The sequence below is a fragment of the Tubulanus polymorphus genome, chromosome 2 (assembly GCF_964204645.1).
Source record: "Tubulanus polymorphus chromosome 2, tnTubPoly1.2, whole genome shotgun sequence".
NCBI classification, from domain to species: Eukaryota; Metazoa; Nemertea; class Palaeonemertea; order Tubulaniformes; family Tubulanidae; genus Tubulanus; species Tubulanus polymorphus.
Window position 1 is genome coordinate 28,710,764 of NC_134026.1, and position 27,831 is coordinate 28,738,594.

Below are 27,831 nucleotides of genomic sequence, written 5' to 3' on the forward strand. Positions count from 1 at the left end.
TTCATAACGTTTCTTTGAAGGCGTATCGAATAATTGATGGGTGGGCCGGGACTTATAGAAAATACAAGTATTCAAACAAGCATTGGCGTTCTTTTATAATTACAGAACTAGCGATGCATCCTGAGGGTTTTATAAGTAAGTATCCCGGACGACAAGGGACACTCTGTTTTATTGTTAATGTTTTTGTTCATTCATTTTGTCCATTTCTTCAATTCCATTTTTGTGTGTGATAAACTTCAGAGCACGTTTTGAAGATAAGTTTATCATCGCGTGTTTTCAAAATTGGGTTTTTTGTACATATCCCTGAATCCCCCTTCACCCGGTGGTTTAACAGTTTAAAGTTTTTCTCTCTATTATTGTCCAGCTGAGATCGAACGTACTAATTTTTCGAAAAAAACCCAGAAAATAACGATTTCATGGATGAAAACTAAAATTCGATTTTTGTCGATGTTTCTAGATGCTTTTCACGAGAACAGAGTGGGAACTGTACCCCTTTCGTTCGCTACCTTAATTCGGGGTGACACCGTGATTGGATGAAAGTCTAGGTGATATACGTACGCGATCAATAATACCCATTAGTTCGATCATCATTTCTCATTCTGGAGATGGATTGATGATAGCGAAACTATTGTAAATGGATTCCGTGTCAATCCACGATTGACACAACATGAAGTAAATTTCATCATTACTCGTAGTTGAATGTTTATTTTCCAACACACTGGGTGCTCTCTACTATCTGATTGATTGTCATTTACACAAATTGTACAACTCTACTCAGCTCTCCATCATGGCATACCTGGCGTCACTATAGCAACCAACTTAAATGTCCCGATCTATCATTATTATGTCAACAAATCTCCAAATCTGCGTTTGTTTTCTTTGCTGTCCCCAGTCTATATTTTACCTCAGCTCGTTACCGTTATAACTCCCTCGGAACTTATCAGTAGTTTCATCAAAGTCTTTGATCGGGCATTTTAGTTCGCTCGCGTCATTGTCGTGCGCTCTTTTCAGTTGTTCGTCGCGAACAAACACCGTTTGTTTTCGACGCGGATTTATTCATTTTAAAAGATATATTGTATAAAATGTATTATAAACATATGTAATCATCATCTTCATCGGTAATGAATAATATAACAATAGTATAATGAAAGAAATATAGTATGAGCAAAGTCACTGTATTGTAAATACTAGCCACAGAGTCGTCGTCTATGAGGATACTATATGCGTCTACTATCAATATCTTATATATTTCCACTTTTATCTTTCTATCTATTCTCTCCTTCCATTATCTGATAATAATGTTTTATTACCTTCGTGTTTCTGTCTCTTAAACCTACTCTTTCTATCCGGAACTGCTGTATTATACATTGAATCTATCCAATCTCCGTCCAACTCTTTTTCTAATTGTCATCGAATCATTGCATGTTTTTGGTTCGTCGCATGTCTCACCTATCACGTCGCTTTCACGATTATCAACTTTTTCTTTATCCTGATTTCCGTCTTTTAGTCTATTGGACGTTGCTCATATCCTCTTCACCTGACCGTTGGTCGTCACTATTCGCTGTAGTGACATGATTTATAAGCTTAATGCTCTGGCTGCGCTCATATTTTTGTAATACACATGACTTTGTGATCGAGATATATTTTTACGGCTTATCTAACTCACTTTGTGGAGCGTGCATGTTATATGATATACTAATACTTGGCACGGTATGTTTATAAGGTCCACAGGGTATGCTGGCGTCCCCATTCACCATGCCAGGTTTTGGAGCCACGCCACTAACCGCCTATGGCGCTGCTGCGGCCACCGCCGGAGGTATGCAAAGGCTTCTTACCATACTTATATTATATCTATGAAAATATATATATATATATCAAAAACTCGATTCGTAACATATCTTCGATTGCCTTGACACTTGACTAAACATTTTTCTGGCTTCCAAATGAATTAGATAATGAACAATTGGTTATGAAGTGGTTTCAAGTTTGCCGAATTATAAAAACATGGCAGATAGATATGTTGCGATGATGACGTGCATGATTATGGTTGTTAAATGTATATATACTATTACTAGTAGAACCACCATAACAGATTATAACAATCAAAATCAAATGAAATTTGAAATCACTGAATAATAATTGGTTTTGGTGGTTTCTATTAGTTAATAGAATTACATGTATCCAACTCTCTTTATCAATCATCTGATGGCTTCACTTCACTTTCTGTGGTATCTTTTGTGCACTTAAAGAATGATCTATCCATCATCATATTCAAACCATGAACTGCTTAAGTAAAACCAAGATGATAATAACATATACCTCATCGTAATACGTCATAGAAACACTTTAACTTTCAACGATTTAAACCTTCATTTCAAGTGTTTCACATATAAATTACTAAATGGTAACGTGACAGCATACATACTGTACTACACCAACCCTTCCAATTTATCGAGTAATTTTGTTGTCGAGCTGTAATTGTGTCCCAAGTAGAATACGGATAATTACGAACCTAGAAACCCTTTTTGCATTGCTTCTAAGTGATGTGATTATATTTTTCATGGCACAATATAATCCGGGGCTAAAGTTCAGCTACAGTTATTTCGTCATATTTTCTGTGCACATATTTCACTGTTTTCTATGTATTTTATATTACACCTGGGCTATGCTCTATGTCTTGTTTCATTATTATATATGTATATATGTTTATTCTGTATCTTTGACTTGCGTTGTGTAATTATTTGACTATTTTCTCGATGTTCTATTCTTCAACTATTTTTTCCACATTTAGAGAGGGCAGCACGTCCTCGCGTGGGAATTCGTGGTCAAAAAATCCGTCAGCAATTTCTCTCCAAGTGACAGATACTTCACTAGCCTCAGATATATTATGTCTTTCAACTGAGATTGAATGAATATCTTTGTCATGGTTTCGGTGAATTGCGAATGGATTGAATCTTTCCTAGCATCATGCCTATATTCTCGACTATTTCTTACTGTGATATTAATTTTCTGCTCCCTGTCTATGTCCAGAAGGAGGTACTGGTTTAATGAATGGAAATCGTTCTGGCCGATCAGCGCCTCTCATCCCGGGAATACCAAACGGCTGTAAGACTGTGCTTTTCTTAGAGTTCTTATTGTCTTGCTTACTCGCTTCTAATTATTGTTCTGTTCCGCGAACCAGAATATCTAATGGTTACTATTAAACTAGATATTTTACATTTGAAATTTTTCTAAATGTTTGCTTCACTTCGACTAATAGTTCACATTTGGAGAACAAGTTCCATTTCGTTGGAAGTTGAGATTGATTTGGAACTGAACAGCTAGTGCTAATGTTTGCATGGTTTATGGAATGTCTGATCGATTCCCTCTTTAACGCTTTTATGGCATTGTGTTTTAATCCAACATCTAGAAAGCAATAAACCTGGTGGAAGAATTACTGGTAGCGAGATTATTTGGACTATTTGCGCATTTAATTTTCAAGCTTATTTTCATTAACTAGAAGTAACTATAGTTTTGTAGTATCTTTATAATACCTTTAGTCTAGAAGTAGAAATAGTGAAAGCAAGTGTGCTAGTAATCTCAGGAAAAAAGAAGTTTGTTTGAGATTTAATGAAAAAAAATACTAATTAATTGATCAGTCATCATAAGTTATACTGAATGATTAGCATAGAACCCCAAAACATTATTGCCATAACGTATGTGATGTGCTGCTATGTATTACATGTTTAACCAATGTTTTGTCCAGTTATTTCCCCTTTCCTGTTTTTTTGGAAGTAACATGTCTGTGTGTGTGTGTGTTGCTTACTAATGCTAAGCATGTTTTCCCTGCTTTGCAGCTACTCATGCAAACCTAGGACATCCTCACCACGCATTACAACAACAACATCACGGTACGTTTTCACTTCGCTATTGTATTTATCTCGCACTTCATTCATTCTGAAGGTGGACATTCAAATGTTTGATAAAGCATTTAACTTGATCAAACTTTTGAACTAGTCAATCTGCATACTGTTGTACATGTCTGATTTTAAGTTTCAATCACTTATACCCCTGTTCATTCAGGGTTGAAATTAATTTACGCCTTAAGTATCCATACCGTAGGTTTTTTATGGCAATTTCGATAAACGTATCAAAATTGATGAATTTGACAATGTATTTTGTTTGCAGCCTCACAACTCGCTGGAATTCCTGGTTTTCCCCACCATGCTGCTGCTCTAGGTGCTGGCTTGCCGATGCCCGGTCAGCAACAGACAGGTCCCGTGCTGCTGGTTTCCAACTTGAACGAGCAGGTACGATATTCATTTACGTCGTCGGATTTATATGTTGTCAATAGCAAAAGCAGTAATCAGGCAAATCATCATTTTCTAAATGTTAGCCTTTATAGATATGTATATATATGTATATACATTTATATATTTATATAAATATGTATATTATATTGTTTTATATGTGTAAAAATTAATTATTAGACTTCATTACGTGTAGTAAATATATTATTCATTCTCTTAAAACCATTGATTATGAATGAATTCATTGATAATATGTCTATATTCGTACATACTCGGACAGAAACTCGGGACATTCTACATTTATCTACATCACTAGATATCTGTCCTTTAACAATTTTTCATCAGGTGTCACTTGTTTTGAATAATGCCTTCTTTTTATAGAGGATTAAACTAACTCTGTAATGTTGCATATGAGACTATTCTACTGCTACTGATGGTTGTTCCTGAGATTGTCTACAAATAACTATTATAAATACCGCTTGACAGGACAACCATGTGTACCCCCTCTATCGAAACAATGTTCAGATAGGCAGATGTAAACTGCCTTTACCGGTTCATAAAAGACCATCGACCGAGTCCCTTCAACAATAGAACTTTATAGATGTGTCGTACATAGGAAAAGCGCATGTAACTGTCTACTTTTGCATGACACATATTTTCCTATGGCTCAATGGTTGTACATTATTCTAACCAATCAGATTTGTTATAAGCCGTTAATGTTTATTTAATCATTAATTGACAAGATTTTCCCTTTTTCTTTTTTTTCCGTCCACTTCGCCTGGCGTTGACCTGAACCTTTTTCTGCGCTCCTACGCTCTCTCTGCTATGACACTGTTATAGAAGATCACCCCTGACGATCTCTTTACCCTTTTTGGTATGTCATACAGCACTATTTATTTCATTTTTCTTATCTATGGTAGTTTTCAATAGGCTAGTCATCGTAAACTACATTCACTTCTTAAATATGCTCTCAAGAAATAGCATAATGTGCTAAAGCATGTATCGAGTTGTCTTTGATGTCAAAATATATTTAAAGGAATTCTGATCAATGTTTGCACGTTATGTGACATCGACTAATGCATAGTAAAAAGACACATCTGAAAAATGGCTTAATAATACAATAAACTATAACTGCACATTACAATTTACATACATAAAGTCTTGGCTGTGTGTTTGTTCTTAGTTGTTAGATAAAATTTCTTTGCACAAGTAAACGATTCTTGGTTTGTCATTGGCTTTTCTTTCAAAACTATTGAATATTAATACGAACATACGTCATATCGTCAGTAATAACAGGCACACATTTAACAGCTATTACATTCGGAACTATCTTAGGCTCTCGTTAATTTGTATGATTATTCGTAAAACTGTATGACACTTTTTAACGAACGTTTTCCGTGACATGTTTTATCAACAGGCGTATATGGGGATGTACAACGTGTTAAGATAATATTCAACAAAAAAGATAACGCACTAGTCCAGTTCGCAGACGCTCTGCAGGCACAGACCGGTAAATAGTTTCCACTTTCTTCAGTGTCGTATTCAAAATGTTCATCCATTGCTGTCAAACTGATGACTATCGTTTTGTTTTTATGTTTTAGCATTAACCCATACAGATAAACTAAAATTGTGGGGAAAACAAATCAAAGTAGCTCCATCCAAACATCCTGTCGTCCAAATGCCCAAAGAAGGCCAACCTGTAAGTGCTTTATCTGACATGAATCAATTGGTTTGAAGTTAAGTAGTTGATGATTTGATACATTTACGCTCGATTGCTTTCAGGATGCTGGCCTAACGAAAGACTTTGTGAATTCACCTCTGCATCGGTTCAAGAAACCTAACTCGAAGAACCACCACAACATTTTCCCTCCTTCAGCCACATTGCACTTGTCCAACATTCCACTGAACGTCACTGAAGAACAAATTAAAGATGCATTTCAACAAACTGGTGGAAGTGTGGTTGCCTTCAAATTTTTCCCGTAAGTTTTGTAACAGTACTCTAGAATAATCGTTCAATATCAAGATGGTATCAGTAAAATGTAATAGATTTGATTCGATTAGTAAGCAATAGTATGAAATATCTATATTCTTCTCTATCTGATGCATGAATCATCTACTGGAACGAACCATGCCTCTTTTTGTGCCTGCCGTAGTATATTATGACAGAGAAGTAATTGCACGTAATAAAATGACTTCATGAGGCCTCAAACTTCTGCCAACTCTTGATCTCTAAAATGAAATGAATGTCTTTGCATCAGTGTATAGAGGAAAAAAATTAACTAGAAAAGTCTTAAAGTTACCCAAAAAAAACATTTTTAGAGATGCTATCATTTGAATTGTGTCCATCTTGCCGATAACTATGCAAAAGTGAGCATGTTGCTGGAAGACTTGTACACATCTCAATGCATGATTTATATATACTTCTATCATCTCTTCTATCCAACTTGCTGTGTCTAGGGTGACCAAGACTGATGAGTCATCTGATTCCAGAAAGGATCGCAAGATGGCGCTCATACAGATGGGATCTATCGAAGAGGCAACACATGCCCTTATTGTGAGTCCAGTATATTAGTATACAACTCTGTTAACACTCTGGTTCACTAGTTAATCAAACTTGTCTTACGCATTGGTTATTTGATTGTTTTAGGCAATGCATAACTACCAGCTGAGTGATTCAAGTCATCTGCGAGTTTCATTCTCAAAGTCTACGATCTAGTTCCATCGGCCTTTAAATGCTTAAAAACAGCAGATCCAGCTTTCCACGTGGCGTCATACATAGGAGTAAGATCTGATGCAGTACTGAAGAATAGGAAGAAGAAATCAAAATTTGCGCTCAGAAAACAATCATTTTATGCATATAGGAAATAGGATATTAGTTTACGGTCGCTATTAAACATCTCCACATTCTGACATTGAGGAATTCTGGAATTTTTAGCCTTGCTACTTACAAAAAAAAATTCGGTTAATGGGATTGTAAATAGATTATAAACGGATAGGTCTGTCCTGCACACGAACTGTTACAGAAATGGACTGTTATTCATGAAAACGTGTTAAATAAATGATAGCCATTATAAATAGCTGCAATTGTATATTATTATATTTTGCATATAATAATCAGTGTAATATTTCTATGAGAACAAAACAAAATATACTGGTGTAACTTGCAGCTATCTCTAGCGAGATAAAAGTTTGTAGTTTTCACTAGCGATTTGATTTCAAATCATTAATAACATTTTATTTGTTGAACTAAAGCAGTCGACAGAAGTGGTATATTGTTATATAGGAAAAGATTTAAGTATATATTATTGACGTCCATATTTTTGTTATATTTTGCAAATAGGATTATGATAAAAAACGGGTGCTTAACTCCGCTTCATCGGGGGTGACCCGAAATATTTCTGCTGATCGTTTCAATTATTATATGTATATATAGGTATGTAGTGCATACACATAATAGAAGACAGTTCATGTCCAACTAATTCTTAAAGTGGGTCAGTGATAATTGTTCCCGATGTTTAATTTAGAAATTCACTTGTTCAGAGTCTGTCAATTGTCATCACGAAATGTAGGATTCGGTCATCCTTCATTCGATCATTTCGATTTGTCCCCCTCGGAGATTGTTGGACATAAATTGTGCATGAAAATTCATCAAAGTTTGGTGAAAGACGTACAATAGATAGTTGTGAATGGATATGGATGATTTGTCAATCAGTCGTAGGTGGAAAGCTGGTATAAAGAACAAACATCCCGTTCTACTGCACCAATAGTAGATCTTTTTATAATTCTTATTTTTGCATTTGGGTGTTCAGTGTACAAGAAAATGTTTACGATATATGGTATGAATATATATTTTTGCATTTTGAAGTTGTATAAGGATGAAATCAATGGTATTTTATTATATATGTCCCTTGCAAGTTCGGCATTCCAAAAGCCTTCGCAGTTTTCTCGTCATCTTATATAAAACCGTTGTCTTTACTGATTTCATTGTGATGGTTACCGACGGTAAACCTATACACAGTTTGTTTTGAATTCCATTCAATTTTTAGATATAAAGAAACGCGAGCGTTGATAATGATAATAATAATATTGTGCCAGTGAAACTTTATTGACTTTAAATGGTTGAAAATGTATTATTAGAAAAACTTGTTGAATCTCATGATAAAGAGAGAGTTTGAGTTGTAATATACCCTTGCGAGGATTTTTCCTTGAATCATTGCATCGGTTGAACAACATATTTATTTTTACTTTTAGAAGTTTGTTTTATACAAATCTTGTAATTACAAAACTAGGATATCGTTTATGAATGAAAAGTTAATCTCTCTGAAACCGTTTAAGTTTCTCAAAACCCTTTGATTTTATTTTGACGATATTCTGATTTCACACAACTGCTTATTTTGGTCATTTCTAACAGCTGTATGTGTCTTTGTAATGAGGTTTGATGGAAACTTTTATGACACTCGCAGTGTGCGGTGTATCGAACCATCTAGTTGTGATTTTTTGTGCAAAATTTTGACACTGTGATTATAGGTGATATGTCAGTGTTATACCAGGTGTACTCAGTGTATTTTATCCAGTTTGTTGTTCTCTTATGATTACAGTTTCTGTCATATTAGTGAAAGTATGTTGTAAACTTGTGTCTTATATTTCCCTAACATCCTACAAATACCATACCAAAATCATTATTCTAACGGTGTTCAGACAAACGTCCATTCAACTGGGAAAATAATTTTAATGTGGTTAGCATTATCATTTAGTTCGGGGTTATATAGTTGTGTCACAGAACTCTTCAAATCATTGATTCATCTTAAACTGTATCTTTCGAAAAAGCTTTTTTGTCAAATTCTAACTTTTCGGATTCTGTCCCTCATCAATCAGTTTTATGTTATTGCGCGGAGAACAAACCTCATGGTTGTGAATTTATTGAGAGGTATATGAAACATGCTAACCAAGTAAATTTATTTTTCTAGTCATATTTTTACAATGCGCAACCAGATATTGAGGAATACACATATGTAAATAATAACCTCAATGCTTTAATAAAAATCGAAGGTTGTGTATGTATATGTGTGTTTTAGGGAATAGCTGCTGCAGTCCTTAACAACATAAACCTTGAATTGAAATTCACCATACAAAGTACTTAAAAATAACACTGATTCTGGTCGCTACCTCTAAATTCAGTAAATAAAGCAAACTGCAGTTTTGATGGTGCTCCTTATATAGGATAATGGGTGTAGTTACATTTCACAGTTGAGTAAAGCGAATGAATTTAAGTCGTCTCTAATTCAATCATGTTCATTATTGATTAAGGGAAAATTATGCATAGTCAGAGCCTTTCCACTGTGGAGAAAGATCAGAAAACTGATGAAATATAACAATTTGAAAAAAAATGTTCCATATTATAAACCCATTGTGAAGATAAAATGCTTGTTAAGTGCCTAGTTATATTGTTCAATGGAACCATACAGTTTATTATATCTTGTTGGTTTTATGGACAAAATTGTATTGTATATCAATATAGATATTATATATACACATATAGATAAGCGTTTATATGATATTAATTTATTTGTATCTCGATACCAATAAAATAATTTAATATATTGAAATCACACGTGTGTCGTTGGCAGAAGTAAGACATTTAGTGGTGTGTTCATCAAGCCGTTATCACTAGTGTATCATCTTGAAATTCTCTTAACTTGATCTTAATTTCTACTGCTTCGCTAAACTGTCTTTAACAAAATGCTGATGAACTGATAATCCTGTTGATAGGCAAAAACTGTAGAAATTCCTGGGCATTTCTAGTTGTTTCTTTCAACTTTCTTCGTAAACTACTGCTTATTTCGATGACGCACACTTTGTGTAAAGATGACTGTTTTTCAGTTTCCACTGATTGTGCCTCCGTAAATCGTAAAATGCACCGAGCTACTTTACAATCGTAGCTATTTCATCATCCTAATTTCATAATATTGGGAATAGTTTTGCTGATCGATGATATATGATTTTCCCAAAACTTTCATGAGTGGATTTGTAATGATGTGTCAATAATATTGTACAATAAGATATAGAAAATATTACTTAAAAAGTTTCATTTTGTAATTATGATTATTTTGGTTTTGGTCCATGTTAATACTATATTCAAGCATATATACATATTATATATAAACATATGATAATCAATAACCACAACGACTATCAGAAGAGACAAAACACAACTATTTTCTGGAATCTGTTTAAGTAGAAAATATGTAGTCCGTTCTCTTCTATTCTGTGCACGAATTATATCTTTCTTATTTCTATTGTCAATTCTTCTTCTCTATTTAGGCAATTAAATAATGCTGAAAAATACACTTTTCTTGCATCTGTCTTTTCTGTTTTCTTTTCTCAATAACTTCACTTTCATTGTACTTTGAGTCTACGTATGTGAGATATAGAACTGGAGAGGATTTCGATGAGTGCTTTGTTTTTGCTTCGTGCCGATATCAAAAAAGACAGAGGAATCGCATCCTCGCTTGCCAGGGGTCCGGTATCACTCCCGAACTCGCTTCCACCAGTTCGGCGAACAGCTTTAGCGTAGTGGGTTCGAATCCCTTGACGGGTGAAGATGGAGGAATCGTGGAAGTCTAAGAGTCCTCGTTGTGCGGATTGAAAATATATCAATTATGGAACTACATCGATATAAATCTTACTTCATAATTACAAACACTCGAAAGATTATTTACAGTTTGGAACAAGAAAGTGTTGAATGACGCGTATCTTTACTCACATGCCACAGTGGATCAGCAAGTATCAGATCCCAACTGCCAAGCGCCACCCCTAAAAACAACGAAAGCGGGAAAAATGGGAATTAACTCGATAATCCCTTACCAGAATCTTATCACTGTGTCCGGACTCGGATAAATTATGCGAACCACTACTGAAACTGTCCAACTGGAGATTCTTTCTATCTATCTATTAACCAACATCGTGCTTGACTGAAACCAATGGGGAATCTCCGTGATGTCTCAGTGTAGGAGAAATGCGGTCGCTGCTCCGATTTACTCAGAGACTCATAAACAGATTGAAATAGATTAAGAAACTTCCGTTAGAATGCAAGCTATTTAAACTCATTCGGGATAAAAAATTGACCGAGTTTCAAATCCTGTTGGTTGAGACGGTTTTTGGTTATTTATTTTTGTAAATTGAACAATTTCCAAGATTCACTGGGTGTTACTAAAATTATGCACTACTAAAACGAAAGACCGAAGACCTATGCACTCTGCGAGACTAAAACTATGCACTACTAAAACGAAGACCAGTTTTAGTAACACCCATACGTTCTTGGGCATGGACTCAACCGTGATCGTCGACAGCATCAACATTACGGAAGCTGATAACATAACCTTGGTGACTTTTGGAGATTTTCCATTATGAGTTTTCCGGTTTGCTCGGCTACCCGTACTGGCGGGGTAGTCTAGAGAGGCCAATGAAAACCCCGGTTCGCTGAACTACCCCTCTTTGCGGGGATGCGGTATGATGTTTGATCTGACAGTTTCAAGTGGTTAATGGCTGTTTCAAGTGCTTACAACGATGCTTATTACTTCGTGGTACATGGTGGTTTAAAAAAAAGATTTCATAATAATACGCTCACCGCGTGGGCTTCGTAGAAAGACCACTGCCTGTGGCCTTCCCAAATTTTAATTGTCCTGTCCGATTTGGTTTCGTCCAATTGAGAGACTGCCTTTTCCAGTTAGTGCATTTTTGGATCACATAACTCAGGAAGTGACTTACGTTTTTGGGCCCATTCGTCGGTTCCACATGTTTCATTTGAGCTATAGACCACAATGGTGACACCATGATGGTCAGAAACTGACCAATTGAGATATCCCCGAGTCTGACCACTTGACTTCGAATTTCGGAAATTTTTCAAGTCATGTTTGTTTTCAAACTACTGAAAAATCATTGCAAATTCATAAACTGACCATCACTGACCACCACTGACAAATTCAAACTCCTTGAATTTGAAAACTATATACCGCGTTATGGTGTCAAACTAGAAAGGATTCGCCATAAATATTGAGAATTCATAAATTGACCATCACTGACCACCACTGACCAATTCATGCTTTTCGAATATGAGAACGATATACATGTACCACGTTACGGTGTCAAACTAGAAAGGATTCGCCATCAGGACACCCCTGTACATCCTCTATATATTCAGCATCAGGACCACTCTGAATAAGCATCAGTAATTACTGGGTTCGAACCCGGGGCACCCCGGTACATCCTCCATTAAGCATCAGGGCCACTCGTTCAAACCCAGTAATTGCTGATACTGATTCAGAGTGGTCCTGATGCTGAATAGAGAATGTACAGGGGTGTCCCAGGTTCAAACCCAGTAATTACTGATACTGATTCAGAGTGGTCCTGATGCTGAATGGAGGATGTACAGGGGTGTCCCAGGTTCGAACCCAGTAATTACTGATGCTGATTCAGAGTGGTCCTGATGCTGAATATATAGAGGATGTACAGGGGTGTCCAGTTATCAGTAATTACTTTTGTTAAGGTATCAACATTTTACCGTACGGTGCTGTCTCTACGCTCATCGTTAGCGGGATTTTTATACACTAACGTTAGTCAACTCTGGCAAGCTAAGGTCACGGAGTATAACTGGACAGCACGTCGATTGCCAGAGTTGACTTTAGTTAGTGTATGAAAATCCCGCTAACGATGAGCATAGCGGCAGCACTGTACGGTCTGGACACCCCTGTACATCCTTTATTCAACATCTGGACAACTCTGAATCAGTATCAGTAATTACTGGGTTTGAACCCAGGACGCCCTGTACATCCTCTATTCAGCATCAGTACCACTCTGAACCAGTATCAGTAATTACTGTGTTCGAACCTGGGACACCCCTGTTCATTCTTTATCCATCACGACCACTCTGAATCACAGTAATTGATGGGTTTGAACCCGGGACATCCCTGTACATCCTCTATTCAGCATCAGGACCACTTTGAATCAGTATCAGTAATTACTGGGTTTGAACCTGGGACACCCCTGTACATCCTCCATTCAGCATCAGGACCACTCTGAATCAGTATCAGTAATTACTGAGTTTGAACCTGGGACACCCCTGTACATTCTCTATTCAGCATCAGGACCACTCTGAATCAGTATCAGCAATTACTGGGTTTGAACGCGGGACAGCCCTGTTCATCCTTTATCCATCAGGACCACTCTGAATCACAGCAATTAATAGGTTTGAACCCGGGATACCCCTGTACATCCTCTATTCAGCATCAGAACCACTCTGAATCAGTATCAGTAATTACTGGGTTTGAACCCGGGACACCCCTGTACATCCTCTATTCAGCATCAAACAAAACATCGAAACAAAACATTGAGGGCGTGTAGAGGGCAGAATTTCCTGACCGACTCTTTGTCTGTTATCCTCGACACGGCGGCGAAGGAGAGCTGACGCTTTCGGACATTAGTTTTGTTCCAGCAAACGTTGAAATTCGACAGAGAAATCGGCCCTGAAAAACAAAACGGGTTAATTGCTGAAAAATAGAACGGATTAATTAACACGGAACAGTACAGGACAGCACAGAGACAAACAGTAACATATAAAACATAAAGACGTCGTTCCTCAGGAAGCAGGAACAGGAGCAGGAGCGGGAGCGCAGCGAAAATCGCCAGGAGGAGAATCCACGGTAGCATGTTCACAGTGTGAGTAAGCTGAGGTGATTGGTCTATGCTTGTGTACACCGTGGTCAGCCGGTGACGTATTCAATAGCGCGTGTCAGAATGATATCAACAACTCTGAAAACCCGCAATTGTGTCTCTATTGTTGAATGGATTTACATTATGAGGTTCAACCGCCGGGTTGAATACGCGCCAGTAGTCAGCTGAACAATATAGTGGAGGAACTTTAATAAGGCCATGAAATAAATTACTTGATTCCCAACAGCTACTTCCGAATTTATAGGCATCCGCCTGTTTTTTTTTCCTTAAATTCTAGAATAATTTATAAATTATACCGACCGATAGCACTTCCAGTTCAGATTCACACCAACACAGGTCTTCCTATCATAGAAACCGCGTAAACATTTACTAATGAAATTAGTTTATTAGTCACGGACAGTTCATGCACCCCGAGTAGTCTAGTACCTAGCCGTTGTTCCTGAACGTTGTTCCATTGTGGGTTTGAGAATGGCCCAGAACGAGTGTTATCTTATTTTTCTGGCCGCCCAAATGTTTTTTTCATTTTTACGAGCGGGGGCCCATCCCCCGCTCGTACATTACTAAAACTAAAACAGCCACCCCTCTTTATAAAATCCTGTATCCGCCCCTGGGTAGTGGGTCGGTCGGTCAGCCATTTTTATCAAAAATTAAATTTATTTCAATGAATCCAAAAAAATGTTCTCACTCGGTACCTTTGAAGTCAGGTCGGTCGGGTTACGGCAAACAGACCATTATTTTGGGATGGCCTTACCACTCATAATTGGAAAAAACTGATTTTTTCTTTAATTTTGATACTGTATTAAACGGTACATCATCATGTAAATTTAGGAAAGTTCCTTGTCCTTCTATTACTGGTACTTTCTGTCTTTCATGTTTACAGATTTGAGACCAGGTTAAAATACAACTCTACAACATGTTCACATGTATATTTAAAAAGTTTTATTCTATACACAGTATTTACAAAATAATACACCATTCATCAGGTTGCTTTCTTATTTTTACTCTTAAGCAATTCATCGTGTTGCTTTATTTCCATATATTTAAATTTCTTAGGATTAATTCCGTACGCTTTAAGTCTCTCATCTGATAACAAAGGCATTTTAGATTCCTTTTTCTTATGTTTCTTTCCCTTTTTAATGTTTGATTTATCCAAAGAATGTTCATTTGCGATCGAGGCTTTCTCTGACTTTTTAGCTTTATTCTTTTTCTTCTTCAGTTCAGCTGTTTGCCCTGATGATGATAATTCCGATTCAGTAACATTTTTGTCCTCCTGTAATTTCTTTCGCTTTTTTGAAGAGTCTTCAACAACGTTTAAATCCTGTTTACTCGTGCTAGCAATAGGCGCCTGGTCCTCAATCTCAATAGATTTTCTCTTCTTTTGCTTCTTACTAGGACTTCCAACTGTATGATTACTGTGAGCTTCTGAAGTCGAGGGTAGATTAACCAATGGTTTTGTCTTTCCTTCCAATCTGCAATAAATCAAATCGATTAAAGCATCCATTTCTGAAAGTAGAGCTGATTAGGTCCATATGATTTACTACTTACTCATCTTTCAAAGTTGTCAGAATGTTTAACTTCTTTTGTTGATTTCTACCCTTCTTCGAGTAGGTTCTTTTATCAAACATCTCTTCTTGCTCAGTTCTGTAAAAGAAACACACTTATTGCGAAATAAATACATTCTATACGATTGTGCATCGGCCTCAGGTGATATCAACTTACCTATACTGACTAGCCTTCTTTACAGAAACCCAGGAATTCAATTCTTTATCTTTGCACTTTAATACCTTTAAACAGCACAACAAAATCATTCAACTGTAGTCAAATAATGGTTGCTGCATGTAAAGAATTTAGCAAAGTTCTCACCTCTTCAGTTGTTAGACCAAAGTCATTCGGTACAACTTGTCTGTACTTGAAACGACATGGAATATCACCAATCATATCTTCATACTCGAGTTTATAATATTCGTCGAAATATTCTTCAAAGTTTTTCTCCTCTAGAAAATCATGCAATATATTCATGAAAACGATGTGCTTAACATGTGAAACTTTTTAACTTGTAGTTCACGCATTTACATTCACCTGGATTAAACTGAGGCTTTTGTTTGGCTAAAGCTTGCGCAAATTTTGATCGTTTCCGTTTTTTCTTGCCCCCACGAGCAACATCTTGTTCTGGATCATAATCGCAATCCATCTGTAAACAACACCAAATCATATGAATTCAATATACATCAATGATTCATTAGGATTGAATGAATGTATAGAATACTAACAATAAAGTTTGGATCATCTGCATGCGCTGTTTCTTCATAATTTTCGTCTTCGTATCCTCCTACATCATTTGTTTCTCCAGTCCATTCATCCCAATTCTCTGAATTCACATCGAAACAAAACATTTTATATCATATAACAATATACAGATATTCTGCTGGATTTTGTGGGACCAATAAATTCTGTGGCCTTCTTTGATGGTAAATAATGATATGATATGATATGATATTCTCTCAGAGGTACGCAAATTCTTGGACAATCTGAGTAAGGTTGAGTTGATGTTATCACGATGAAGTGGAATAGAGGAATTTGTAATTGAATGTCCTGGGGCCGATGATAGTCCTAAGTTATCGACTACAGAGTAAACAGGGTCAACTGTATGTCGTTACAGATTCTGAATTCCACGCACATACCGGTATATTCATCATCATTATCATAATCAGTAAACACTGGTTTCTCATCATCTGCACCTTCTTCATAATAACCTTCATTAAACACTTCCTATAAACAGATTTAAACACTATGCAGTGATAACACACACTGTCACATCATAGAACGGTAGTTTAACCACTAAACAGTTCATAACTTACCTGCATTTTCTTGTCGTATGCTTCAGGATCGAAATCACCCTCGAGATCATCCATATTAAACCCGACATCAGCATTTCCAGTTATTTCTTTCAACGCCTCCAGTTTATCAGTTATTTCCTTTCTCTTCATGTTTTTCAATTGTTTTAATTCTTCTCGTTTCTTTAGTTTTTCCTGGAAACAAGCGAAAAAGCAACATTTGAATTCACGCAGGTAAAGAAATACTGAGAGAGAGAGAGAATATTCAGTCAGTGATTTAGATACCTTTTCCTTCCTATCTTTGACCTCTTGTCTTTTCTTTACACGTCGATCATCTTTTCTTCGAAGCGAATCATCAATCGTCCTCGGATAACTTTTAATCTAAAACACGAACAATATTTGATAATTTGAATCACAAAAATACAAAATCTGCAGTATTATAAATAAACTTACAAATTCAGGATCTGGCTCTTCAAATCTGAAATTGAATTTGCGTTCGAAATCTTCTTGTTTCTCAAGCGCCTCTTCATCTCCAGATATATCTTCATCAGCCACTATTTCATCATAAGTTGGAATCCTTAAACCGTCAAATGAAATACCGTAAATATATTGTTCCAAATGCTCAACACTCTGAAAAGATCTTTAGTTTCAGAATTACCTTTCATCCCCTTCATCTAAATATCTTTTATTCATTATGTAATCACGAAGAAATTTTTCACCATCGCCTAAATTTGGATTGCTCCAATAATCTTTTAAATTTCCCTATAGATGAAGATTTATAAATCATAATATACCGATACTTTCAAAAGAAGCAGAGACAGAAGTTGAAGTACACAGGGGCGGTGTCAGTTTTTCATAATCCTTTTGATTCCTACTGAAATTATGAATACATAATGCCAATATGATACATATAATTGCCTAAAACGTAATATAAGAGGTTCCATGAGGACTAAGGCTAAAAATAGATTGGTCAAATTTCAGGTCATGCCTCCCAATCTAAAAGAGGTTCGTGCCGCTCATGTGTTAATTACCAGATCAATTCCTGCTTTATTTTCACTGTCTTCAATGATATGAGTTTTAGACCACTCTTCATAATCAGCATCTTCTTCATCCTGGTAATAAGCAAAAAAAAATAGTGAACTGAATGTAAAATATCTATTTACAACTATCCCTATCAAACTGAAGAATTGTTTAAATTATGTACCTGTTCAACCTTGGATTTTTCTTTTTTGACAAACAGTTCATCGTCGGAATCAGAATCACTATCAACAACCGCTTTCAAACTGAAATTAGCCAATTAGCACGAGCTTTATTCAAATACTGGGTACATTGATTCAACTCAAAACCAATGAATTTGATACACCTACTTTTTCTTTAAATGTTCTTGTTCTTCGTAATAACCAAATTGTTGATTATTGCGAACTTCAGCATCTTCATCTATAACCCTAAAAAAAAAAAACAAAGATACAAGTACCGGAACAGTTGTTAGCAGTCTCAAATTGATTAGCATATTGTTACTCACCCTCCACGCTCGAGTATTACTTTTCTTTCGTAATCTTTAAGGTACATCGGTTTCTGTTTATTAGATTTCTTGCCTTTGACGTCATTCTCTGAGTTGACTGTGATACAAAATATATGTACAAGAAAAATCCTTAATTGCTGGAAAAAACTATAAGAGAAAACTTCGGCCAAACTTACATTTTTCATTGAAAAAAGTCACTTCTTTCGAATATATCTTTGGATCTTTAGTTTTTACAGCTGCATAGGCTTTCATCCAAGCCTTTTCAATGTCAGGAGTCAGCGCCTATCAATCAAAATGATTAAATATATTAGTGTACATGTATAGGTCTGGACATACATCGACTATTTGTCCGGCTGTAAATGTAAACGTAAACAATTTATACCTCAGCATCATCATCTTCACTTTCTGAAGAAGAGGATGAAATTTCTCCATCATCAAGGGCTTCTTCTCCATATTTATCTTTGACTAAAAATGTAAGTTGACATCATCGAAGTTTTAAACGTTGTAGTTCGGTAATTATTACAACCCCAAAAAACAGGTAGGCCCTACACTCCGGGCTACAGTCCGTTTTAAGACTTACATTTCTGCAGTTCTTCTCCTCGTCGCCACTTATTGTAACGCTCAGCATAATTTTTATTTACATGAAAACCAGAATCACTTTCATCCGAGGAATTATCTAAGCCCAGATCGGTCATTTTATCGATAAATATATGATGCTAGTAAAGTGCCATGCTGATAAGGGATTTCCCAATAATTGATGTTGCGTTAATTGTTATCGGGGATTCCGTCAGAAATCCGGTACTTTGATTAACTTTTATCATCAATCAGGCACACGATATAACGTAAATAAAATTTTCTAATTTTTGAATCGGTTATAATGTTTCAACTAATTCGAGATGAGCAGAAAATTTTGTTTACACAATGTGGCCACTGGTGTGTGACAAGCCATGCAACATGGCGGGGAAGTCCAAAATTCATTATAAAGCCAACAATTAATAGAAATGTTAATTACCATGTTTAACGACAAGTTGTTGAAGTAAAAGCTGTTGAATATAGGTTGGTTTGATATTTCAAGATGACTTCGAAAAGTTTGAAGCAATGAAAAGATTCTAGAATCATGTTTATTTCGAATGAAAGAGATAGACACAATAATTACCGAAAGAGGTCAGTTTTTAATCGTTTCTGATATTCTTTTTTCAGCCCTGAAATGATGTTACCTTCGATAAGCTTTGTTTTAACCTGCTGGTTGATGATGGTTTTAGTTACCGCTGAAAGGATACCGACTTTAGACGATATAAAAAGAGTGAAAAAAGATGATTTTGTCGATCCAAATGATATGTTTAATTATGAACCGAATGGGCTGAAAAAAATCAATGATAAGGTTTGTATCAGTTTTCTGCACGATTCCAGAATTAAACTTCTGTGATATTGATTGCTTATGAATTTTGTATTGTAAGGAATTTGTGAAGATTGATGAGACGAACTCAGAAGACATGAATAAGAAATATAGGAAAGATTCGGCAAAACTTCCATCGGAACAAATCAGCGCGACTGAAAAAGTTGAGAAAGTTTGTCCTGCTGTTGTATCTGACCGTCCATTTTATAAACAGCATATCAGATCATTACTGACTCATTTTACAAAAAAGGTGATTATAATCATTTTGATAAGCGCTAGAAGAAGAGTTTTATGTGAAAGCAAGTAATTACAGTGAAACCTCGTTACAATGAACTTTACGGACCAGAAAATAAGTTCATAATAACCGATAGTTAGTTATGTCCAGTATTGAAATAATTAAATTGTCTTACTTGGGACATAATTTTATATTTGTAATACCCGATGAATCACTGTATCTATCAGGAAAATGTTTTGGAAAAGTGCAAACTTTGCCCACGTTGATGAAATGTCTCTCTCATTCTGCCTCGTAGCTTGATTCTGAAAATTCACAAGAGGAAATGTCTTACGAACTGATTGTTACACTTTCAAAAAGTGATTTCAACATTCTGCAAAGTTTTGTCAATAAGGAGTCGGTTAGCATCCAAGATGTGAATTCAGTATTGGGTCAGATGATTCGTCGATCAAAGCCACTCGAAGAAGTTTTCGTTAGTAGATGGACTTTTGAAGATATTTTTTTCGGTATCCAATATAAATTAGCTAAGGAAGTAAGTACAGAAATAATCATCACCGCTTTCATAAGACTGAAAGGAAATCTGGAGCAAATGTTGTTATTTTCAGATAATGATGATAATGATTTTGGTAATTACAACTATCTGTATCGGAACAAGAGTTCAAGTGTCTTGGAGAAGGCTTTTTGGACACATTGTCATGGTGTGTTTCATAATTAGCATACCATGGAATTGGTTTCATCTCTATAAGGTAAACGCATCAAAAATTCTAAGAAGAGATAGTCTAAACTGGTACCGCAACACACCATTTGTAATATCAGGGGCGAATTGAGGGTTGTTTTCAAATTTTCCTGTAATTCTTCAGGAAGTGCATTTAAAATTAGTTTTGAGTGAGGCATCGTGGATCCGAACCTGAATAAAGCTCATAGCAATTAACATCAAATAAATCTGAAATCCGCGTATGATTTTGATTTCCAGGTGGCTGTTGCGAAGAGACAGTCAGAAGTGATAAAGGGGATACCGGAGGAATGTCGTCCTAGTGATATGTCCTGGCAGAAATCTATTCTCGGATACTTCGATAGTTTTATCACGGTGAAGAAAGGAACTTGTGCGGAATATCATGAGAAGCTTCAGGTCGACCCATTTTGGGAAGTTTCACCACCGCAGGTAATTAATAGTTATATACATCCATTTAGGAAATTAATGATACCTTGGACTGTTGCTCATTGTGATATAGGACTCCTCAAATGCTTTCAAGCCAAATTATCATTTAACTCGAATACAAATCTTAAAACCATTGCAACAGAGAATTAAATTCCATTGTCTTAATCAAATTGTGGCCTCACTCGAACAAAAATGGTCTCAAATGATTCAAATTAAGAGGAGTATGCTTTGATACAATGAAATGTGATAATTCGAGTTGTTTATAATGAAGTTCCAGTGTAATAATGACTTACTTTACAAAAAAATTCTTATTCAAAAAACCTGTTACTTGATAAGTAGTTGACATTTTATTCTGATGTTTTTGTTTTTTTAAGGCAGTTGCTGTCAGTATAACGAAATTCATTCTGGAACCTGTGACGCATATCGGGGAATCGATCAGTAAATTTTTCCGCAGTATTCTGTTACACGTTCCTCCGGTTATGTATCCTGTAGTGATCGGATGTACATTAGTGTGTCTGTTCTTTCTGTTAATACTGACGTTCGGTTATCGTATACGCCTGCCGTTCTTTATGGGGGCGATTGAACCGACAAAACAAGAACAGACATCATCGAAAGAATTCGTGAAAGCAATTGAAAGCATGAAAACTGAGGTAATAACTTGTTCCGTCAAGGACTGAAATATTTAATTCTTTACTGCTTAAATTCATTATTTGGAATTTTTTCTTGCAGATTATTGAATCAGTGCAGCATAGCATGTCTTCACAGAATAAGCTGCCAGCACCAGCCCCAACTCAACCAGCAGCTATTGAAAGTAGGCCAGGTGTGGAGGATATTGGACCATTAGTTAAAGTTGTAGCCGAACTGAAACATTCACTAGATACTGTTAAAAAACAGCAGCAATTGTACTCAGTTGATAAAAGCAGTTTGAATGAACCAAACTATTGTGCTATCGACAAGCCGTCCTCCGGTCTCGTAGAAAATGCAGACGATGCTGATAATAAACGGGACACTATTTGTGATGAAGATAGTAATGAGGAATGTATCGATGTAATTGGTGCTGGTGATTCTTTAACGAACTGATTGAAGTAGTCATTATGTATATGAAATTTCTGAAAATAAAGTGTATATGATGTGTATGTTTTTTCATAGAATTGTAAACTGAACGGTTTACACTTCTATGGTTTTTTGTTCGATGAAAATATATATGAAGACATTAGATGAATATAATTCGTTCGTTTATTTCACGGAATGAAAATATTTTGTATATGAAAACAATTGAATATGATGTACAAATCATTGCAACATATATCGAAATTAGTCTGAGGTCGGTGTATTTATTGGTATATTTGTTTATTGCGGTAGTTAGCATAGTGTACATGGACAGACAAACAGTGTGCGAAATAGTTCCGTATAAAAACGATTAATTGACCCTTAGACTCTTGATAAACAGGAACAATACACGCTCTGTCTACGACATTTTTAATCAAGTCGGGCACCCTTTTTATTAATGTCAAGTTGATAAAAATGCTTATTGACTAATGAGCTGATAATGTATGATATCACTCCGCCGCGTGACGGCTCGTCGACCATTTTGTAATCGTTCCTAGGAACGAAAAAGATCGAACTCAGTCCACTATTGAAACTACCACACAGCCTGAGGGTTGCAAGTTACAACCCTGGGCTCTTTTTGTTTTAAAGTTTCCCTTTTAACCCTTCAGCATTCCGCCGAATAAGAACACACAGTTCTGCAGTTGGGATCAGGTGAGTAAACTAATTCTTAAATCATGATTCGGCGGTTCTCTCTAAGCTCGATCAATTAGATTTTATTTACCATACGTTAAACTAAATTAGTTCTTATATTCTTTCATTTTGTTTCTTGGATCGAAAATATTGGCGTTCGAACTGCAGTGACTACAGCGGTGAAAGCTGCAGCAATATTAATAATTTACTGTTTTTCTAAACTTTTCTGACGGAATTGTAGTAAATTCGCCTCGGCAGAATTTTAAGCTAAGCAGAACCTGTCAAAAATTGACAAGTGGCCGCGGCAATCAAAAATTGCTTCCAAAGCGCTGGATTTACAAAATCCTGCTGTACATTTCAAGAATGAAATATCGGTCGGCTAGGCCTATATCTATTTCATCGCAAGTTGCTGAAATATTGTTTCTAATTTTGAAGGTTCCTGCGTCTCAATACAAATCAAGCCCAGAAGGTAGTTGCCTACACAAGCAAGCGCTTGATTTCAACGCAGAACCCCCGTGGGATCCCAGCTGATATTTACTGAAACAACAAACATTTCAACTGGCCATGTAAGTAACCTAGTCGTATTGCTTTGCAATGGTATTAAAAGCATTGAAAATTCAAATTATAAGAGTGTGACAGATGTTGTACCTGTTTATTCACTACTGAAAATCAGTTTGTTCAAATCAGGCCGTGGAATCTACTAAACGTAGTTTGATATCGCTTGAATTCACCTACAGTGACATACGTTCCAATGGTTTTTTCAGACTGCTCCGGATTTCCTAATATTGCTTATACAGTATTCAATTGTTGTACAAAATACATTCATCCATCATGAAATTAATCAATGTTGTTGAGAATGGTAACGTGGAAGTTCTTCCAGCCAATCAAACGATGAGAGATATCTGCGACCAGAAGACAAATACCATGAAAAATGATGTAAGTCGCAGACCGTCGGTGAAGCAGCCTTTCTTATCGCAATTTTCCCTGCCTAAAAACTACTCGCTAAAGTTGTATGAACAGGGTCCCTACAACTCCTTGAATCCTTGAAAACTCCTTGATTTTGGAATATATTTTTCAAGGTCCTTGAAAATCCTTTAATTTTCAGAAATATCCATAAACTCCTTGAAACTCCTTAAATTCTGGGAAAGTCCTATTAAAAATTTTCAAAAGGTCCTTTTCAGAAGACAGTGTATTCTATTATTCTTCATTGTGTGACTTGTGAGTGAAAGTTGTTTCACTTTGAGATTTAAACACAACAACTGATCAAAATTTGAGAAAAACATGGATTTTGTATATGACCGCGAAAACCTCCTTGAATTTTGAAAATTACTCCTTGAAAATTCCTTGAAAAGTCCTTGAATTCTGGATACCAGGAATTGTAGGAACCTTGATGAATCTTGAAAAATCATCGTAGTGTATTATATTTGTAGGAGAGTGAAAATGCGTTTTTCGGTTGTGATTTGACTGAAATCATCGACAGGTGGAGTAGATGGAACGCCAATTTACCGACTGTTCAACCATTTTACGGTATGTAGGCTTTCCCAAGATGACAAATATCGGTTTTGATTCTGATTTTTGAGTTTCATCGATGTATTGTTTGTTGTAGCTGTGAAGTGTAATCCTGATCCCATCGTTCTACAGACTATGGCCGGTCTCGGCGCAAACTTTGATTGCGCAAGCAAAGTAAGTAACGTAGGCTGAATGAGCTTATTTACTAACACTATTGAGCTATAACCACTAAAACTGAGTGTATTGTTGGGTAATCTGGTTTGACGCCAGTCTCTCATTAAAGGAATAATTGGGTAATTTCTATTTGGATGAAGTCGGAGGAATATTTGTTATTTTTTTCTCGTCCAGGTTGAGATGAAAACTGTTTTGAGTTTGGGCGTGTCCCCGAAACGAATCATCCTGGCGAACCCTTGTAAACAGTCGTCGCATATTGTTTACGCTCGAGACAACGGGGTCGAGATGATGACCTTCGATAACATGGAAGAGTTGCACAAAGTCAAAAGAGTTTACCCCAATGCTAAGTAAGTGTTTAACACGTTCAAACAGTTGATTGCTATTGAGGGCATTATTAGTATCTCCAGGAATCTGATCTGCCATCAGGATCCTGGTGTAAACTGCACCTCTTAAACTGTGGGGCCAGTTCCTGCAGTTTTGGTTAACCAGTGGATGAATAAAGTGGTGGTTAAACTTCATTAGATACAATTAAAACTAGTTACTATGTGGTATTATCAAAAATTCATATAGTCTTTATGAATTTTTGGTATTATTTAATGGTTGACTTGAGCACCTGATTCTATTCAATCTCATTGATAGACCCGGATGTGATATGATAATCTTATGTCAATTTTATCAGGTTGGTACTCCGTATTTTGCCCGGTAATTTCAAGGCTCAAGTCGACTTGGGAATTAAATTTGGCTGCCACGTCAAAGATACGACTCGTCTCTTGGAGAAAGCGAAGGAATTGGAGTTGAACGTGATCGGAGTGAGGTAATAGATACTGCGTTTGAAATACTAGATTGTTGTTTTAGCGATGAATTGCGTTGATGTATGTTTCATTTGTTTATAGTTTTCATGTCGGAAGCGGTTGTCATGAAATCGAAGCGTATCCGACGGCGATAACTCTCGCTCGCAACGTGTTCGATCGTGCCGAATTGCTCGGTTTCAAACCTTACTTGCTCGACATCGGCGGTGGATTTCCGGGACAAGATGGAGGACCAATTAGCTTCGAACAGGTATTGATTCCTGCGATGAAATCTTGAAATTACACGATGTATATTAGTTTAGATTGTGCTGATTATTGTTTGTATATAATGAACAGTTTAGCGAGTCTATCAATGGATCGTTGGAGAAGAATTTCCCGGCTGATTGTGGAGTTAGTGTAATTGCTGAACCAGGCCGCTATTTCGTGACTACCGCTTTCACGTTGGTTACTAACGTGATTGCCAGGCGCACCGTTTCCTCTGAGGAATTGGATGGTAGGTTTATTAATTCATTATGGACATAGTTTTTATCCAGGTGTCAATCTGCCTCTTGTCAGTGATCGGTGTAGTCTGGATGATTCGATTCTTGCATTGTTTGTGGGTCTGATGAAAAGATTAATTGATTTTTAAATAAAAATGCTGTCGGTTCATCCGGGCAGGAGGAGACCACCGATAGGGCAGTGCCCAGGAGACCCAAAACCATTTCAGTTCTATAGCCAATCTAAACCTTAATACCTGTCTTAAGATTTGAGACCACTTTTGGATTTGAGTCTCGGCTATCAGCTTGAGAATTATTTTTTGTGTACGGATGGCAAAAGCCTGTTAAACGTCCGATTGGGTGGGTGCTGATTGACATCTGCATCATCACCCAACAAATCCACCATTTGAAAAAATCTATCTCATTTAATGGACGATTTTGTTTATGTGTAGATGGTATTCACAACACTCCTGCTCCGGGGAAGAATCGTAAAGCACCGGCATTCATGTATTACATCAATGACGGTGTTTATGGTTCCTTCAATTGTCTTCTGTACGACCACGTGCCAGAATGTCCGCCAGTTCTTTATAACGTAAGTCCGTCCTTTAAAGAACTTTGAATCATTGCGCGACACATTTCAACGACTAGTCTAAATACGTTTTCCTTTGACGTCTATTTCAGGATCGTTCAGCTGAACAGCATTATGCCAGTAGTATTTGGGGACCAACATGCGATGGTTTGGATTGCATAACCAATTACGTTCTTCTGCCCGAATTGGACGTCGGTGACTGGGTATTCTTCGAAAACATGGGAGCCTATACGATGGCAGGTGGCAGCACATTCAACGGCATGCCCAAACCATCGGGATTCTATGTCATTGACGAGAAATACAAGTAAGCATTGCCTTATCGTTTATTGAAACTTCATTCATATGACTTCAATTCCACCTGATGAGTGAAACGCACTTTGACACTTCGTTATTAACATGATAAGATGAAGTGGTTGTGTGTCGTGATTTCCAAGAATTCAAGTGTCGTGGTCGAAAGTTTATCAGTATATATTCTGAATCATTTCGGACAAAAATGACAATATTCCAGTTATTGAATACTTGAATATCGCCTCAATATCTCTGAATTTGTTATTATAGGGAGCTGATGAAATCGAAATGCAAAACACAGCGCTGCGACAACGTGATGAAAGTAACCGATGTCGACCAAATTATCGCCGAAGGTTTGCTGAATTGTATTCTCGATGAAAAAGAGCAAAGTTTGCGCAACAACCTGGATCAAGTCATGTTACCATTGACAACTATTGAGTTTTGAAAATCTATCTTGCTTAGTTACACAGATATATCTGATCATAATATAAGTTTTGTCTAATTTGTACGCGTTGCATTAACAGCACATTAAATCATCCGGTGGTTGTCGAAAAACATATCTTTATCGAATCACTCACTAAGAAAGATATTGGAATCCTCACGTATATCATGAATTGTGGTGTGGGTATTTTAATTACCAATTTCATCAAGTCACATTGTATGTCCATTCCGGCAAAGATGTTATAGTTTTTAGTTCGTCATTTCTGCTTGAGCACTGTTGTTTTGTTTAAGCTTTATTGGGAAATTCGTGAGCAGCCAGTGTCTCGACACGATATGTATTAATTTATGATTGTAATTCATATATTCTAATCAAATTTGCTTTGAAATCGTAGTATATAAGATCAATAAAGGCCAATTGAAGTAGTGAAATAATATGTTCTCATCTTGTGTTTTTACCGAGGGAAAGTTGTCTGCCGTACAAGTGGAATCTTGCTATACGACCTTGGATCTTACAATTTATCAGTTTCCTACTGGTATTAGAAATCTAGAATTTCATCTAAAATAGGAAAATTTTGATAATTTCAATAATATATTCTGATCCCCTCCTCTCCAGTTCCTTCGCTTACAAATCGAACCTACAATAG

General features: G+C 36.4%; 4 protein-coding genes across 27 annotated transcripts in view; 3 read left to right on the forward strand and 1 right to left on the reverse strand.

Annotated features, from left to right (window-relative positions):
• Positions 1 to 10,606, forward strand: part of LOC141899452 (polypyrimidine tract-binding protein 1-like) — a 66,948-nt gene extending 56,342 nt beyond the window's left edge. For 10 of the 24 annotated variants that reach the window (XM_074785773.1, XM_074785787.1, XM_074785765.1 and 7 more), the window contains 11 exons: positions 106 to 135; positions 1,724 to 1,816; positions 3,031 to 3,105; positions 3,837 to 3,890; positions 4,168 to 4,289; positions 5,130 to 5,163; positions 5,707 to 5,799; positions 5,891 to 5,988; positions 6,072 to 6,268; positions 6,747 to 6,843; positions 6,937 to 10,606. In XM_074785773.1, coding sequence (XP_074641874.1) covers positions 106 to 135; positions 1,724 to 1,816; positions 3,031 to 3,105; positions 3,837 to 3,890; positions 4,168 to 4,289; positions 5,130 to 5,163; positions 5,707 to 5,799; positions 5,891 to 5,988; positions 6,072 to 6,268; positions 6,747 to 6,843; positions 6,937 to 7,005 — 962 coding nt within the window. In that variant the 3' untranslated portion in view covers positions 7,006 to 10,606. Of the gene's footprint in view, positions 1 to 105; positions 136 to 1,723; positions 1,817 to 3,030; positions 3,106 to 3,836; positions 3,891 to 4,167; positions 4,290 to 5,129; positions 5,164 to 5,706; positions 5,800 to 5,890; positions 5,989 to 6,071; positions 6,269 to 6,746; positions 6,844 to 6,936 lie in introns of those variants that run through there. The other 14 variants (XM_074785768.1, XM_074785789.1, XM_074785770.1 and 11 more) reach the window with 13 other exon arrangements.
• Positions 10,607 to 14,972: 4,366 nt separating this feature from the next.
• On the reverse strand, positions 14,973 to 19,110 carry LOC141899557 (protein KRI1 homolog). Its single transcript, XM_074785931.1, has 18 exons — positions 18,955 to 19,110; positions 18,757 to 18,839; positions 18,551 to 18,656; positions 18,375 to 18,471; positions 18,220 to 18,297; positions 18,057 to 18,135; positions 17,884 to 17,964; positions 17,511 to 17,614; positions 17,306 to 17,429; positions 17,138 to 17,233; positions 16,877 to 17,047; positions 16,700 to 16,787; positions 16,289 to 16,386; positions 16,098 to 16,209; positions 15,882 to 16,012; positions 15,738 to 15,802; positions 15,564 to 15,659; positions 14,973 to 15,487 (listed from the first exon to the last, which is right to left on the reverse strand). Exons 1-18 carry the CDS (start codon positions 19,067 to 19,069, stop codon positions 14,998 to 15,000), a joined length of 2,214 nt encoding a protein of 737 aa, XP_074642032.1. The 5' UTR covers positions 19,070 to 19,110; the 3' UTR covers positions 14,973 to 14,997.
• Positions 19,111 to 19,309: 199 nt separating this feature from the next.
• Positions 19,310 to 22,464, forward strand: LOC141899747 (chloride channel CLIC-like protein 1). Its single transcript, XM_074786244.1, has 8 exons — positions 19,310 to 19,430; positions 19,575 to 19,755; positions 19,832 to 20,020; positions 20,301 to 20,534; positions 20,608 to 20,748; positions 20,976 to 21,164; positions 21,536 to 21,811; positions 21,891 to 22,464. Exons 2-8 carry the CDS (start codon positions 19,582 to 19,584, stop codon positions 22,239 to 22,241), a joined length of 1,554 nt encoding a protein of 517 aa, XP_074642345.1. The 5' UTR covers positions 19,310 to 19,430; positions 19,575 to 19,581; the 3' UTR covers positions 22,242 to 22,464.
• A 272-nt stretch (positions 22,465 to 22,736) lies between these two features.
• Positions 22,737 to 27,610, forward strand: LOC141899738 (ornithine decarboxylase-like). The gene is made up of 12 exons (XM_074786218.1): positions 22,737 to 22,922; positions 23,337 to 23,467; positions 23,666 to 23,837; positions 24,332 to 24,428; positions 24,508 to 24,584; positions 24,759 to 24,931; positions 25,264 to 25,398; positions 25,478 to 25,643; positions 25,730 to 25,886; positions 26,322 to 26,461; positions 26,551 to 26,762; positions 27,017 to 27,610. Exons 3-12 carry the CDS (start codon positions 23,733 to 23,735, stop codon positions 27,189 to 27,191), a joined length of 1,437 nt encoding a protein of 478 aa, XP_074642319.1. The 5' UTR covers positions 22,737 to 22,922; positions 23,337 to 23,467; positions 23,666 to 23,732; the 3' UTR covers positions 27,192 to 27,610.
• Positions 27,611 to 27,831: the final 221 nt, after the last annotated feature.